Source organism: Megalops cyprinoides, chromosome 3 (genome assembly GCF_013368585.1).
Source record: "Megalops cyprinoides isolate fMegCyp1 chromosome 3, fMegCyp1.pri, whole genome shotgun sequence".
NCBI lineage: Eukaryota > Metazoa > Chordata > Actinopteri > Elopiformes > Megalopidae > Megalops > Megalops cyprinoides.
Window position 1 is genome coordinate 44,676,991 of NC_050585.1, and position 16,274 is coordinate 44,693,264.

Below are 16,274 nucleotides of genomic sequence, written 5' to 3' on the forward strand. Positions count from 1 at the left end.
CCTCAGGATAAGAGCTAAATGTCAATAATGTAATGTAACATGTCACCGCTACGCAAACGCGTCGGCGTGAGGTGAGTGGAGGGGTTGAGCCGTCTGCTCTGGCTCAGCAAGCTGCAGGTGCAGCAGGCAGGATACGAGTTTCATTAATCCATCGCGTGGAGGCCAAATGTTAATCCCTGCCCAGTCCAGGGATTACAGAGCGGATGTTCTGTGCTAGGGGCAGCCTCAGGGAGACGGTCTAGGACTTGCTGAGGGACGGGGGCCGCGTGCAGTTATCCAGGGCAGAGTTCACGGCCGCCTGCTCCGTACCAGCTCGTTCCTCTCGTCCACCAGCAGCGTGTTGCGGTCCTCCAGTTTGCGGATGGTGGCGTTCAGTTCGCCGATGCGCCTCTGGTTCCTGCGCATGTCCTGCGACACACACACACACACACACACACACACACATACACACATACTGGTCAGACTGGACTATAGCCCATTGTTACAAAACAGAAACGTAAGAATGAGAGACAATCACTCCCTGAGTGTGAGTGTTTGTGTGGTCCATGCGCACGTGTGTGTGTGTGTGTGTGTGTGTGTGCAACACCAACAGATGCAGACGAAATTAGTTTCACAACATTCCTGTGTACAACATTATTGTTGCATAACAGAGAAGTACTGGGGATCTTTTGGGCTGCTAACTGGAGGAGTGGCTTTTGCAATCATCCCTTAATACTGTCTTTTTAAGCTGCAAATATCCCGGATCAAGTCGCCAACATCTGTGTGGTATTTTCTACATTAAGACTGACTTGTTGATTATCTGTTAATGACTGTGTGATTAATGACCGCAAACGTCTCTGTGTGGAATTACAGGGCAGCTATACCCTGGTACGGGTCAGAGGTGAGAGAAAGAATGTGGTTTAAGTATTGTGTCAGAACACTCAGTCAGTGTGGTCAGAGATGACACCTACATAATTTCCTGTACATGTGGTAATGAGCTGCCCACCGAGCTCCATTGCTAAGCACCATTATCTTGGGTCAGCATAGGTTCGCATAGGCATGAGGAGAGTTCAGCTTTAAAGGAAATAGCTGCCTTGTAGATAAACCTATGCACTTTTTACATAAATACAAATGTGTATAAACACATCAATTCTGTCACTCTGTTTGTTTTACTGGTCACAGTTGTCAAACACTATCCTCATCTTATAACCTTTATAACCTACATTTCTATATTGCCAGATGCTATCCCATGTTCCCAATACAGCATCAGTCTGGCTGCCCCTTCCTGTATCTGAGCTGCCCCCCCCCCCCCCCCCCCCTCTGCGTTCCATGTCCTACCGGGCTGCCACAGTGCTCTGCACCATCTCCCGCCCGGCCCGGGATCTCCCTCTTAGGGCTGCCCAGGTTGCACTCTGCCTCTTTGACCAGGAACAGCTGCTCGTCCAGGGCATCCTTCTGCAGCTGCAGCTTCTGCACAAAGCCCGTGGCCGTCTCCAGCTCCTTCTCCAGGGAGAATATGGTGCGGTCCTTGGACTTGATCTCATCCACCTGTGGGCAGTCGAACACAAAGAGGTCAAGGAGGCTCAAATAGGGATTTCCATACGCACTCACATTCACACACACACACACACACACGTGTGTGGACTGCCAAACACATGGAGGTCAAGGAGGCATGGATCACCACACACACACACACACACACACACACACACACACACACACACACACACACACACACACACACACACACACGCATACACACACACTCACACACACACACCTGTGGGCAGCTTAACATATGGAGACAAAGAGGCTCACAAAGGGATCATGCACTCTGTCTCACACACACAGACACACACAGATAGACGTGGGCACACTGCACACTACACACTATACACACACACATATTCATGTGTGCAAGCATGGTATATACCAATGTAGTATATACCAATGTCTCAGCACATATCTACAATTCTGGCTAAAACAGCTGGCTAAAACAGCTAGAAAAAGCTATTTATCTGTGTCTGCACAGATTATTCATCAGCCTGTCTGATCACAGAGTATTTATCAGTTTATCCGAAAAAAAGCACAGAACGTGCTCACCAGTCTACCTCTGTACAGACAGTATTAAGGTCCATCCTAGCAGACCAAACACAGTATTTACCAGTCTCCTGATGTCACGCTCACAGTCCCACTTGATCTTGGAGATCTGCTCCTGGTGCATCTGATGCTCGCTGCGCAGGTCGCCGGCCTTCATCTTGTCGGCCTGGATCATGTTGCTGAGCGCCTCGTCTGTCTGCTTCTTGGAGGTCTTGAGCTCGGCGATCTCCTGGAGCAGCCGGACGCGCTCCGAGTCAAAGAAGCGCCTGGCCTCCTCCTTGGCCTCCAGCGTCAGGGCGGTGCGCACCTTCTCCCCGCTGCCGTCCCGCATGGAGCTGAGCGCCGCCTTCAGCCGCTGGATCTCGCCGTCCTTGATCTTGGCGGAGCGGGCCAGCTCCTGCTCGTGCTGCCGCACCAGTGTCTCCCGCAGGGTCTGCAGCTCCTTCTGCTTCTCCTCGTGCCATTTGGCCCGCTGCTCCGTCAGCGCGGCTGTGTGCCGGTGCTGCTCCTGCTCCCGGATCCTCTTCCCCTCCTGCACCTTCTCCCGCTCTAGCTTACTCACCTGCAAGGGGGAGGCCAGCAGGGGGCAGTGTTTACGAGTGAGGAATACTGACAGCACGACTAGGGCTTTGTGAACCGGTACTTGTACTGGATGGAGCTGACAGCTACACACATGTATTTCCAGCCAGCTTGGGGTTCATGAGGCCTTGCTTTAATGAAGACATACAGCTAAGATACACAGTTCCAACAGAATCCGTGCTGCTACCTGACATATACACAATCATATCATACAGTCGTCTTACATGTTTGCAGAACTATTGAAGCTGTACTGTAGAACAAGGCAGGAATTAAGTGAAAAAGGGGAGACAAATAGCACAGAGTAATTCAGTGTAAATGAGTACTAAATAATTACTCACAGCATACAAATTTTGCATCTGTCAAGCATATTAATGTAACAGACAGACTTTACTGCATCACACAATAAGAGTGTTAAATGCACACTATCCACATGGCAACACATACCTTGCATTTCTCTTGATGCAGCTCTATTTGAATGTCAGTCAGTTTGGACCTGAGATCTTCGTTGGCTGCCTGCAAGGCAGATATTAGAACTTCGGGTTTCTCGCCCTTGGAACGTCCTTTCTTCGCCATTGGGTCAGATAGTACGGATCAAATGCTCTCATTCAGAAATGTCCGTCGCCTCAAAGAAATGAACTAAGGTCCTCCAAGGATTCCAGTCCCCTCTTTTCCCCATTATTCTAGGAGTCAGAAGACCTGAGGAAAAAAGAAGTGCCCTCATGAGAAAAGAGCCACAAACACAGCCACATCCATCCCTCTCTCTGCCTGTATAACACCCCCCCCCCCTTCAGGGAAAGACTGTGTGCTGCGAGCTACATGATGATTGATTTGGGGCGCTTCTATAAGCTGCAGGTTTCTGTACCTCGTGAATGCAGCCATATATAGACGACAGTGCAGATGACACTGAAGCTCAGGGGAGGATCTAGAGGTTCATCGGCTTGATCCTCCACTTACCCACACGAGGTAGACAGGTCTATTCAGGGCATTGACCTTCCTTTCCCTGCTGCTGTCAGTAACATGGTTTGCCTAATTGAGCAGATCAATGATCAATATGAAGACTGATGAGCAGGTGACCTTCGCAGACAACGGAAGTTTGATGTAGAAAAAGGTCCTGCCTCTGGATTTCTCTTATCCGTGTACTTCTCTGATCGGTTAACAGAGTCATTTATTTTGAGTCAAGTACCCTCTGTACTCCACACACAGGCCTCTCTCCTTGATGAGAGTAATCTCCAGTATGAGCTAACGTCAGGGCTCAGGTTCACCTTACCCTACTATGCATCATACATAACTTCAAAATCAAATTTAAGCAGTTACTTTAGCAGTTACTTTAAATGTTTTTTCCTCAAAATTTATTATTTAAACATTTATATACAATATTTTTCATTGGTTTTTGTCTCCAGTGACCTTGGCAATGAGTCCAAATTCCCCCCTCCATTAACCATTGGTTAAGAGCCAAGTGGCATAGTAGTTGAATGCAGGCTCAGTACTAGCTTATGCATGTGTTTTTATGTATGTGCGTGTGTGTATATATGTGTACATACATACAGTACATACGTACACATCACTTTACAAAAATGGAAATGTACTGTTGCAGCAATATGAGTCATCCCTGACCTCCCACGTGGTCCCATTTTTCACACGTATGAAGAACGTAAGCTCTGTCATGAATAGAATATGTGGTGGGTTTCTTCACAAAGCTTGCGTCTGGGGAGGGGGGGGGTCTCAGTCTCGTCATGGAAGGAAGGAGCAGTGCGGTGCAGTGCACACGCATGAGGAGATATGACACTGGATGGCCGTGATTGGCTGGAGCTAATGTGATGGCTGTGATGTGGCTCTGTTGGGGGTGCGGGGGGGGGGGGGGGGGGGGGGGGGGGGGGGGGGGGCGTGTTGCGGCTTTATGGAATCCATTGACAGCGAGGCCGGGCGTCACCCTGGCAACACGTGCACTGCCCCCCCCCCCCCCCCCCCCCCCCCCCCCCCCCCCCCCCCCCACACACACACACCATGCTGCAGCTCTGCCTCGAGCTGGGAAGGAGACAGTGGGTACATTCCCTCCAGAGCCAGCCCCAATTCAATAAAAAGGATTCAGTACGAGCCGTACGCCATAACAGAGGCAGGGCTTACCCCTGTGTCATGTGACCAGGGAAACCACGTTGTGCGCTACTGTAACGTGCCCTACTGTAATCACCCCTCTGTATTGTCTTCTCATAACAGTGGTGAGGCGATATAATGATGCTTAGGAGATTACACACTGAGACTGCAGACAGAGACTATCACACGTGTTTCTTCAGTTACAGCTCAGCGCTTCACCGTGGCTAATCCTGTCAGAGCCCTGCATCACTTACTGGCACGAGCATGTATTATTTATGGCAACATAACAATCAGCCACGCCTGCTTCCAATTTGGGAGACCGCGGTTACAGAAACGGACTGGGAAGTGGATGTTCGGAGGAAGCGAAGTTTCTGAATCCGGCACACACAGCCACATATCGGTTTGACCTAATCGGTACCCCAAGCCACCAGAGTCACAATGCACAACTCATACGACAACATCTGCTTCGTTTAGTTCATCTCAGGCGCTCTGTCTCGTGTTGACCATCCAGTAGTTCTTGTTCTTTTTTTAAATTTAAAAAAAACGTGAAGTCAGACAAAAGCAGAGATTTATTTCCATAACCCCGAACTGGGATCATCACTGAAAAGACTGAGATAGGATCTTAATTAACAGTTAAACATGGCAAAATGTAATTGCAAATGCAAATGAACACAAAGTGAGTAAGACTCCCATGGCCTGGGAGTTGAAAAGTAATTGACACACACGAGCACAAACCACACAAAAAGAGAACCAGATTAACAGGGAAATTCATTAAGATTAAGACAAGCATAATGGATCTGAACCATCCACTCTCCAGCAGAGAGCAGATAGAGAAGGAGATGGAGCGCTGACAACCAGACAGACGTGAACACTTTACTTGGAAATGGATACTACTTCAAAGCACTGATATCCCCAAAACTTGGGGGGGGGGGGGATGCAGACACCCATTAAATCCATGACAGACTGTCTGGCCCGGGTGCTCTCAGCTATAGCCCTATCTCGGTGTAAAGACTCACTGTTAGCATGATTTGCATTTCATTGCAAATATCCATGCAGAGCAGCAAGTCACACTTAACACAAGTCAGTGCAGGCTCAGAAACTGAGGCACTGGTAGAAGACTACAGTCCTTATTCTCTACAGGGCAAACAGTGTGCATTCAACTAAATTCACAAATAAATCTTTAAAAAATTGTCCGTGTGTGTGTGTGTGTATGTTCACAAAAATCCACAGATTCACCTTGCTCATCCTCGATAACCTAAAACACTGCTGTTGATGTGTTTTATGTGCATATTGCACTGAGACTACTGATGTATGTTTTTTTTAATTCTCTCATTGTATTGAAACTGACTGTCCAGCGCCTTGAGACTAGGGAAGGTGCTTGATAAATAAAACGCATTATTTTTATATATTGTTACTGTTAGCCGAGTAAACTGGACTTTAGAGGCTGACTGTCCCACACAGCACCTGCAGTGAAGAGAGGACTGTGTTCACCCACAACAGATACATTGTGAACCATGCAGGTGTACCTCTCTCAGAAGCGGGATGAATTCCTTTAGACTCCCTCCCCCTTGACTGCCCTCTTGTATGTGTGTTGGGGGGGGGCTTGATTGAGGGTGCCCTCAATCTTTCTGGGCCCTTCATGCTTGACTGCGGCTGCGACACATCCCCTGTGGGCCTGTTGCGATAATTGTGATGTAAAATGCGGGTCCTTTACAAAAACTGCCCGGAGGCCACGCGGAATTACACCCCGAGATCCGCTGCCTGACGCCCATCTCCCAAAAAAACAGGCGAGAGGCAGCGGGGCGAGGCGTGCTTCCTTTGATAAGCAAAGCTCATTATGGGAAAAGGTGAAAGACCAGGATCCATTCAAAGGCTGCAGGGGACCACTATAGTGCCACAATCAAGCACTGTATTGTAGTCAGTGATCTGCACGCGTGCAGTGTTCAGGCTCTCGAGAGACCAACACAAAAGGTACGGTATTAGAAACCAGGATAAAAATCTTGGAACTGAATTTACCAAATTCCCATTTGGCTCTTTCCTAAGAACCTCCATTTAGAACGTGATCCTCGTCGCCAGTCGTTTGCAAGGCCCGACCCTCTTGGAATGGGGTTTTTTCCCCTAAACGAGCAGCATTTTCTCTTTACAAGATTAAATTCCCCGGGCGCCATCACCACTGCTGTCCAATTCAATGCAAACGCCAGCAGAATCACTGAGATTTAGCAGGCTTTGTTTCCTGCATTTAATTATAGACGTTTGCTATGTAAAGGCAGCGGCAGTTCTGTGTTAAATAACCGCAGTTGGGCTGTTTGGACAGGATCCCGCCTCTTTGGTAAGTGCCCACCTGTCAGTCATCTGAGGAACATCCGCCCCCCCTGCGAGCTGGTGTTCTGTTCTTTGTCTCACTGTTACACATGGCCTGGAGGACGGGCCCAGCTTTCTGCTCTACCGTGGCCTGCGAAAACATGCTGTCATGCATCAAACTGGGGCCTTTGTTAACACGACACTATAACAAGGCTACAGTGAAACGCCAGCTGTAAATAAGGGTTTTCTCATCTGCGAGGAGCGAGGGGGAATGGGTCTCTGAGCTGAGAGGAAAAAAAATACCCCCTTAGAGATTAAGCAGAGGGTGCTCGTTTAGACATTTCCTGTCTCCCTCCAACCTCCAGTTGTACCTCTCTCTCTCTCTCTCTCCCAGTATAGCACCCTGCATGAGGTACTGCATTGTAATCAGCATATTTTTACGCCCCATTCACTCTTATTGCCCAATGCATCAGTCAACAGGAAAGTGATATTCTATCTAGATTGCGGCACCTTTGTTCAAAGGCCAACGCCAGTGTAACGATTAACAACCTGGCAATAGTATGACTATCGCTAACAGCTTATTAAAACAGTGCACTGGAGGGCGGAACCAATGCACACTAAACACAGTCTCTTTAAAAATGGCATGTTCTTAAGTCAAACTCTGAACATGGCTACCAAAAGACCATCCCCCAGCATTTAATTGTATTATTTGCTTTGCAGCTACTCGAATATTCAAACATAGGCACTTATCATTTTGTAATGTACGATAACTGTAGATGATATGTTACCCAAAATCAAAGAAACAGAACATGCATCTATGCCCACATTTAAATGAACGACATGTCTTCTCTTTCAAAAAAAAAGCTGCCCACTATGACTCCAGCGTTTTTATATATAGCATATCAGTGTGATTCGCTATTTCCTTAATGAGGCCAGTTGTCTTAATGACTTGCCGTAGGGCACAGCAGCAGCACCCCCAGCTCCAGATCTGAAGCAAAGGCCTGCAAGCCCACAGGCCTGCGGTCCAAGGCACCGAGGAGTGCTCCCACAGCACTGCAGAGAGAAGCCCTCGCACCCCCCCCCCCTGTTTCAGAACACGCACATGCTCTTACTCAGCAGTCTTCCTGACTTAGAAACCCAGTTCTGCAGGGAAGCGCCGCCCGCTGCTCAATCAGGCACCGATACCCCAGCAGCGTGGTCGTGTTCTGCCGCACCACAATCATGCATTATTAAGCATCGGGACGCTCAGCTTCACTACGGTTAAAACGCTCCAGAAGGGCTGAGCTCTCACGCTGACCACAAAAACAGCCTGACAGGACAGAGGGAGTGCGAGAGCTCCTTGTTGATTGCATTTCCACACACTTTAATATGAAGAGTTTTTATACCTTTCAGTTTTTACACCTAATTTCTTAGAAATGGTGGCAGCAGTGGAGCATAGTGGTAAGGTGCAGGGCTTGTAACTGAAAGGTTGCCAGTTCAATTCCCTACTGTGGCACTGCTGCTGTACCCTTGGGCAACGTACTTAACCCACAATTATCTCAGTAAACATCCAGCTGAACAAATGGATAATATGTAAAAAATTGTAACATATGTAAATTGCTTTGGATAAGAGTGTCTGCTAAATGACAATAATGTAATGTAATCTAAAGAAAGAGGAGTCATACCTGACTGGTTGCCTTGATGACTCAGTAATATTGAGCAACATATAAATTCATGTGTGAATTGTCTGCAACAAACTGCTGAAAAATGCAAGAAAAATGGCAACATCTTTCATTAATCCAAGCTATTCCCTTAGGCGTTTCTTGATTGGTCCGATTGGTCTGATAAACAAATATTTACACAAAATCTGCATGAGCATTTTCTCGAGCCAAATCTCACAAACTTGCAATGGAGACTGGGATGTTGATATTTCACAGTGTTCCCAAGGACTGGCTGGTATTTCATAACGGCACGTAACATGCACTATGTAAAGAGAGAGAGCACGTCATTATGCAGAAAGGGTAAGCGTCTGGGATATTTTTTATGGCTTTGGCATGGAACCTGCTTGTCAGAGCAGGCTGGCCAACTTACCACTTAGAATACACTTGTCACAATTCCAAATACTGTCCCCCTTCTCCAACAAATAGAAACTATTGGGTGATTCTTTGCCCTGGGGAGGTGTCTAGGAGTGCAAAATGATCAGAATATGAATTGTGATTTAAACTACATACTACAATATTGCACATTTCATAATTGTAACATTTCTGAATACATTTATTTATTCAGTTTTTTTAATTTCGTAAATCCTACGGTCACAGCAGCATCAGACTCGGCTAACGTTGATAGATTACTGGTCGTTCGTTTTCTTAATGACGCTGCAATGGTTGGCAAAAGCAGAAGCTACACACTAAGGGTAGTCTCCGGAGTGATGCTCTAACCGTGACCGACCGGAAGCTGAAAAGAGCAGTGCGGTTGAAACACGGGCCAGACCGCATCTGTAGAGAGCCATGTCCGAGTCCGTCACGTGATGCGCAAGCTAATGCCGTATTAACCCAGAAACCGCACATCCAAACAAAACACTACAACTTATGTGAGCAGGATCTAAAAATGAGAAGCTGGACGTAAAACAGCGTGCAAATATATCGTCTGACCGCCCCCCACCCCCCTTTGGGATAATCCACTGCTGGATCCTGCAATAGAGCCTCGCTGCGTCTACATAACACTCAGGTGGTACAGCGTGTCTGCACTTTTCATCTGTCACAATGCGCGGTAGTTATTTTCGACTCGCGTAAGCGCTGAAAGATGAATCCGTGCAAATTGCTTAATTAGAGCGGCGGTTCTGACAGCTCCCGGGTCCTCTTCCGTCCACAAGTTGTTTTCTGCTCTGGTATTTTGAAGGTCTGCCGACACTGGTCTGCACGGCCGATGCCGTGGAAATCAATTACCCCCACACACTATCACAGCCCCTCAGCTGCAACGACTGAACCCAACGGCGTCTGCGAATTTATATTACTCATTTCATGGATCAGCACTGATGGGCAATTTCACTTTTTAACAGTATCACTCACTCAGTCCAATGACTTCATTATACACTGTTTAAACTTGGCTTTTCTAACGACAGACCTTATAATGGCGAAGCGTAATGACGCGCCGACCATCGACGATACAGAATTAGAATATTTCCAGCTTTCTTTGGAATACTTCACGCCTTCGTAGCCATGGTGTTGCTCACGTGACTCATGCGTGAGAAACGGCGGGTCCTTAATCCTGCAGGCGCTGAGAAGGGCTGCAAAATTTTTCTGGCAGGAGATCAAATTACCATTAATATCACTGTACAATTATGATTGTTTTCATACTGTGATTAATAATAATAAAAATAGTAACAATAATAATAAATAGAAACCCATTCGCCCTTTCCTTTTTGACTAGGCTCCTTCTCTCCTAGGACATTTCAAATCGAGAGTGTGAAGAAAAGACCACAAAGGAGATGAAACAACAAACACTGAAAAAAGAGGGATGAAAACATTAAGTTGCCGGATTCTTCTGGCTGCATGGCCCACTTCCCAGCTCTGGTTGGGAGTGTTGAATGCATCACAATCGCACTGGCACTGTGACCCAGTTTTGTCTCCCCAGACACCATCAACCCATGCGTTTCCTTTAAGATCCTACACACGCCACTGGGTCGACAGTTGAGATAAAATAAGGATTTAGCGTGTAAACTGTTTTATATCCAGTCCCTCTCTTCTCACACAAGGAAACCACCTGACAGGAATCACTTAGAGTATTTGGATAGATCTGAGAGGTATTTTGACTAGACCAGGACTGTTGCCAGGATCCACAGTCTATGGTGGCCTTCGTTTTTTTGTTTTCTTATTCACTAAAGTCACAGCTTACTGTACCATTTTATCCATTATCCATTTAAACTTTATACATTATCCAGAGATCGTTTATCCTGGAGTTCTGCTCACACGAAACTGTCCAGCGTGGACAGCTTGGATTTGTTTTTTTGCCAGTGATCAATTTAGACCACACCATGAAGACATTATCAAAGTAGACCATTTCGAGTGGGCTTTCTGATGCCCCAGGCACAAACAACATTCAAAAGTGGTCGGCTATGCCCTGCCATTTCCTTCTAATGGACAGCCAGCTGCCCTGCAAGTTTCCAAGCACAAGAGACCAAACTTTGAACGCTGTTTCTTGGTGTGTCTTAGGTGTAATTATGACTTCTCATTTTTCTCAGTACACATTTGATATTCAGATGGTGTCCTAAGCTCAGTTTCACAATTACACCAATAAAAAAATCATTCATTTCTTCATCCATGCATTATTACCACTACTCTTTTGACCTATCTTGTTCTATGCATTGGACCCCAAGCCCTGCTTACCCCTAGACTGCCCAGCGACTAGTAACATCTGTCTGCCCATAATCCTCAGGCAGCAGCCCGTTTAAACCCTCTTGCTGTTACCTCAGATTCACCAGGATTACGCTGTGACCAAAGCACAGGCAACACATCTCAGATGAGGCAAAGTTAAGGCCCATCTGTAAAACAGTGTCCTTGTTGGATGCGCGCCTCAAAGTGTGGATGTCCGTTGTGTGTGTGTTTTACAGTTTTGGACAAGCAATAATCTGCCTGGTTTCCGACTAAAACCAACATAAGAAGCAATGCCAGCACTTACACTGTTGCCTATCTCTTCCCATAACTTCCTGTGTCCTCAGATAACTTCCTGTGCCTTCCTATCGCTTCCTTTTGGTTTGGTTTCAGCTCTTCCAATTGTCTGAAAGATTAAAATTGTGTTGCAACTATATGCTAAAGAGTGTCACGGTCTGATAAGGCAGTAGTAAATTCATAAATATTGAGAATCGTCATCTTAAGACATTTTGTCTGTTTATCTTAATTATCTCCTTTAATAGGATGGCACTCTGATCCCTGTGTAAACATGAGGCATTTGTCATAAAAATCACAAATCATTAAAAAATTATAGAAGCTGTTTTCCTTCATTTTAAATTGCTAGGGACTTTTTCTAGGAAGTAACAAATAACAGATGCTATATCAACAAGAGCTACGATTTTACAGGCGGAAATTCAAGCCCTTTTGTTCACCCGTATGAACCAAACAGCTTCAACAAGCCACAACAGATACCTCGGAAGAAAAGCACTAATTGGCCGTTCTCAAAAAAGACTATGTTTTTGGATGTTTAGCCTGGATGACTGTTTCCATTCAATTAAAATACCCTAAACATATTTCAATTACATGCTGGAATAAATTACATTTCTAATGGTAGAATAACAGTGATTACAATTTGCTACAAATAACATTAGTAGAAGGAAGTCCTTAGCCATTTCAGACAGTAAAAGACAATATGCTAAGACACTAATTTTGAAAACTAATAATCCTGGTTATGCAAACTGTGGTGGTTGGTGCCAGTCATCTAGTGTGAACTTTACAATCCCTGTGCCAAATACAGATGGGGGTTTAGTTCGGGATGACTCCATCTGATTACTTCAACTGGATGTCTGAGATTGGCAGTGAGCAAGTGATTACTGCGGTTTACTTCACAAATGTAACAATGTCTATGTATCTATCTATCTATTTGTGTGTGTGTGTGTGTGTGTGTGTGCTTGTGTGTGTATATATGAATATATGTAAACAATGTATAATATAAGTAATATTGTGATTAGTTTTAGTTTTCTTCCGTATGTGCGTGTATTTGTGTGTGTGTGTGTGTGTGTGTGTGTGCGCGCACACTGTGTACACTATGTGCATACTGTATCCTCTAAAATAAATCCTATCCCAAGACATACATATATATACATACATATACTATGTCCACATGAAAATGCAATATCACTAAAACATATTATGACCATATTTTGATATTAGAAATATTCCTCCTTACATACATACATGCATACATACATACATACTTACATTTACATTAATGATACATTGGGGTGAACTATTCATTTTGCAGTGCTACATGACACTCATCATTTCTGACCACATGGTACCCTGAAAGTCCTGTGTGTGCAGTGCTATGGCAATGCAATGAACTTGCAGAATGACGTTAAGAGCTCTACCGCTTAGCACAATATCTAAAAAAAGGAAAACACACAAAAGGGAAAAGACAAGTTTAACAAAGGAATCCTCCTCAGCAAGGCAAAGTATATGGCACAGTCTCCCTCCCTCGGTGCTGTCAATATTAATCAGAAAGGAAGTTCTCTGGGGGTGTCTCTACTCATTCCATTTGCATAGTTACAATAAAGGCTTTTTGAGGTAAGACGGATAGGAACGCTGGCAGGGGTCTGGATACAGGCAAACTAAACCCCCTCGCCTCCACAAACTGAGAAAGGAAGGATCAAGTGACATCAAAAAAAAAATCATGACACTCTCTTTATCCTTATGAATAAGACCAAGGGCCATAGTATTCAGCACAGCACTAAACAAGAATGATGGTCCTACCATAAAAAATTCTACTACAGAGAGGCTCAAAGTTTCAGGTTAATAGATATCTCATAAATTAACAGTTCAAACCCCACAGCCATTACAAATGTCGGCCTTTTCAAAGAACCAGGATGTCAAACTGGTATATACTGTAGACAAAACATTGGAATTGCCAAGCAATATATTAATTAACTAATAAGGCTAACCTTTGCCTTCAGAACAGCTTCAGACCTTCTTGTAATGCTGCAACACAGGTTTTACAACTGTGTCTAGTGAGATACTGGACCATTCTTTAAGAAGGTAAGCTTCCGGTTCTTGGAGAGACAAAGGAAGTGGAAATTTACTCCCCACTTCCCATTCCTCATAAAGGTTCAATGATGTTTAGAGCTGGTGATTGGGGCAGCCATGGAAGATCTCTGACTTCATCCTAGTGTTCATGAAACTACTTTTGAATCCATTTAGCAGTGTGTGCATGAGTGTGATATCATCTTGGAATGTGGGAACATCTTGAGGAAAAAAAATATTTGCACCACAGGGTGCAGTTGGTTGTTTAAAATGGCTTCTCATTCCTTGGCCGTAATTTTACCATGCAGAGAAATAATCGGACCCAATCACCCCAAACAAGATGTCTGCCCATACAATAACAGATCTACCACCACATTTAAAAGTCAGGAGCATGAAATGAGGGTTCAAGGCTCCCTGGGGCTGTCTCTAAACATAAATCCAACCAGACATAGGAAAAAGAGTAAAAGATGATTCATCAGACCATAGTACTTTCTTCCACTGCTGAAATCCAGGTACTCAATATACTCGGTTATGCTACAGTTACACATGGTTTCCAAACATCAGCTTTGTGAAACTCATGACATACAGTTTTTGGTGAGCCTGGGTATCACAGGTATAGATGCAGCTCTGGGGTAGTTTTTGAGACTGTTGTTTTGTGGTTTTAGCAAGTGTCTTGTTGAGTGTCTGTTTATCCCTGTTGCTGGGCTTCAGCTTGCTCCTCTTTCCTGATGCAGTTTTTCATTGTTTGGTATACAAACAAGTTAGCTATACATCCTGAGTGCCTATTATATCTGTGGGAAAGAGCAGGTCTGTGTTTTTAAAGACATTAGAGTGCATAGTTATAGAATAGATTTGCTTTCTGGGCCATATTCCGTAAAACCATTCAATGACCATGATTTATAGTCATTTGCTTATTTCTTGCTACGCACAGGAAATCTTCAACCCTGATGCATAGTTAAGTATCAAAAGTTCAGGTGTGAACAAGATAAGACGCTTTTGGAATAATCTTTTTCCTAATCGGATATAAGATGATGACTGGGAGATTAAGACACTTACACTATGTCATCGAAATATTATAAACCGCTTATGGAAGGAGGAGAATAACTGCCCCAGGAGCTAGCTAGAGTGGGTCTTGTTCATAAACAAAAATCCTAGCACTGTCACACTGACACATAAATTTATTGGGAGCACATCATGAGGTATCAGTGTATCACATCCAACAATCCTCAGTTATGAACAGCTTTGTGAGCTGTGGCAACAGCTAATATTATTTAAATGCCTGTGGCAAACACATACATTAAAACATGCTCAATGATGTCATGGCAACAAGCTGTTATTGTATAATCAACATGTAAAGTACTATTAAGCAGAGATTGAAAAAAAAAAATCTTGCAGTAGTAACAGGCAAGAATTGTGAAGTCATACATGTACATTACATATGCATTACATAGAACAGTGTCAACATAGTATTTAAATATTTATTTGAATTAATGTTCCATTCACAATCCTTCATATTCCATGTTTGTAGACCAGGACTGTGCAAAGACTAAACATTAATAATGTTGTTCATGTAAAGATGTAAAAATGTAATAGCTATCACTACTAATAAATTATCATATAATATACTGAGAGAATGACACAAAATGCCCATTTTAGATGAGGTGGTTTTATTCTCCATTCCTAACATTGATACAGCATAGTATAACCAAATTATATTGCATTGTTCTTTCTTTCCCCAGAGAAAGGAAATATACATCCAGCCACGAGCAACACTTCACATAAAAACGAATAAAACTGAAACCGACATCTATACGGTCATGATGACGCTGGTCGGCCTTTATGGAAAAAAAAATGAACGGAGTGCTTCATGGAAACGTGCGGTTTAAATCTAGCAAACAAGCTGGCCCTGAGTAATTACACAACGGAGCGCTCAAAGAACACATCTGCCTTGCCCACGACGCGAATATCAACAACTGCATACCTGTATTTATATTTGCAGGTTGTTGCATCGCGGGTTACCAAATGGAAGATGTCAATACATTGTTTCAATGGCCTGGGCGATATCTGCATCGACTCACGAGCCTGAACAGGCACCAGCGTTTCACTTGTCATCACCGAAATGCTTAAAGCATCCTTTCCTACAGGCCAAAGCAGCTACGGGACGGAGAGCTCTCCACTGACAAGACATCTCGCAGTATAATACGCATTCGTTAACAAACCCTGAAATGACCCGAATTATTATACATTTGTAATTTACAGCATCAATCGGCTGCTGTGCTGGCTAACTACAGTAGCGAGCTGTCGTGAAACCAGTTTAACAAACGGACGCCTCTTTTCCCACCAAACGCCAGATTAAAACACCAACGCTGATCAGCGTAGGATGTTTCACCAAAATGAGAGTAAATTGCAATATTCTTACCGTATAATTAATCTCCGCGATGCTGTAAGGCCTAAAGACCTCGGGACAGAATCCATGGCTTGTCTTTTTTTCCGATGCTCAACATCAGCAGCTGTACA

The 16,274-nt window shown here is 44.5% G+C and overlaps 1 protein-coding gene across 1 annotated transcript in view; it reads right to left on the reverse strand.

Annotated features, from left to right (window-relative positions):
- The window catches only part of jakmip2 (janus kinase and microtubule interacting protein 2), a 30,478-nt gene extending 14,204 nt beyond the window's left edge, over nucleotides 1-16,274 (reverse strand). The window contains exons 1-5 of the mRNA XM_036525131.1: nucleotides 16,177-16,274; nucleotides 3,103-3,354; nucleotides 2,144-2,641; nucleotides 1,318-1,527; nucleotides 310-408 (exon numbers count right to left, since the gene is read on the reverse strand). Of these exons, the coding sequence (XP_036381024.1) occupies nucleotides 310-408; nucleotides 1,318-1,527; nucleotides 2,144-2,641; nucleotides 3,103-3,231 (936 nt within the window). The 5' untranslated portion in view covers nucleotides 3,232-3,354; nucleotides 16,177-16,274. The remainder of the gene's footprint in view (nucleotides 1-309; nucleotides 409-1,317; nucleotides 1,528-2,143; nucleotides 2,642-3,102; nucleotides 3,355-16,176) is intronic.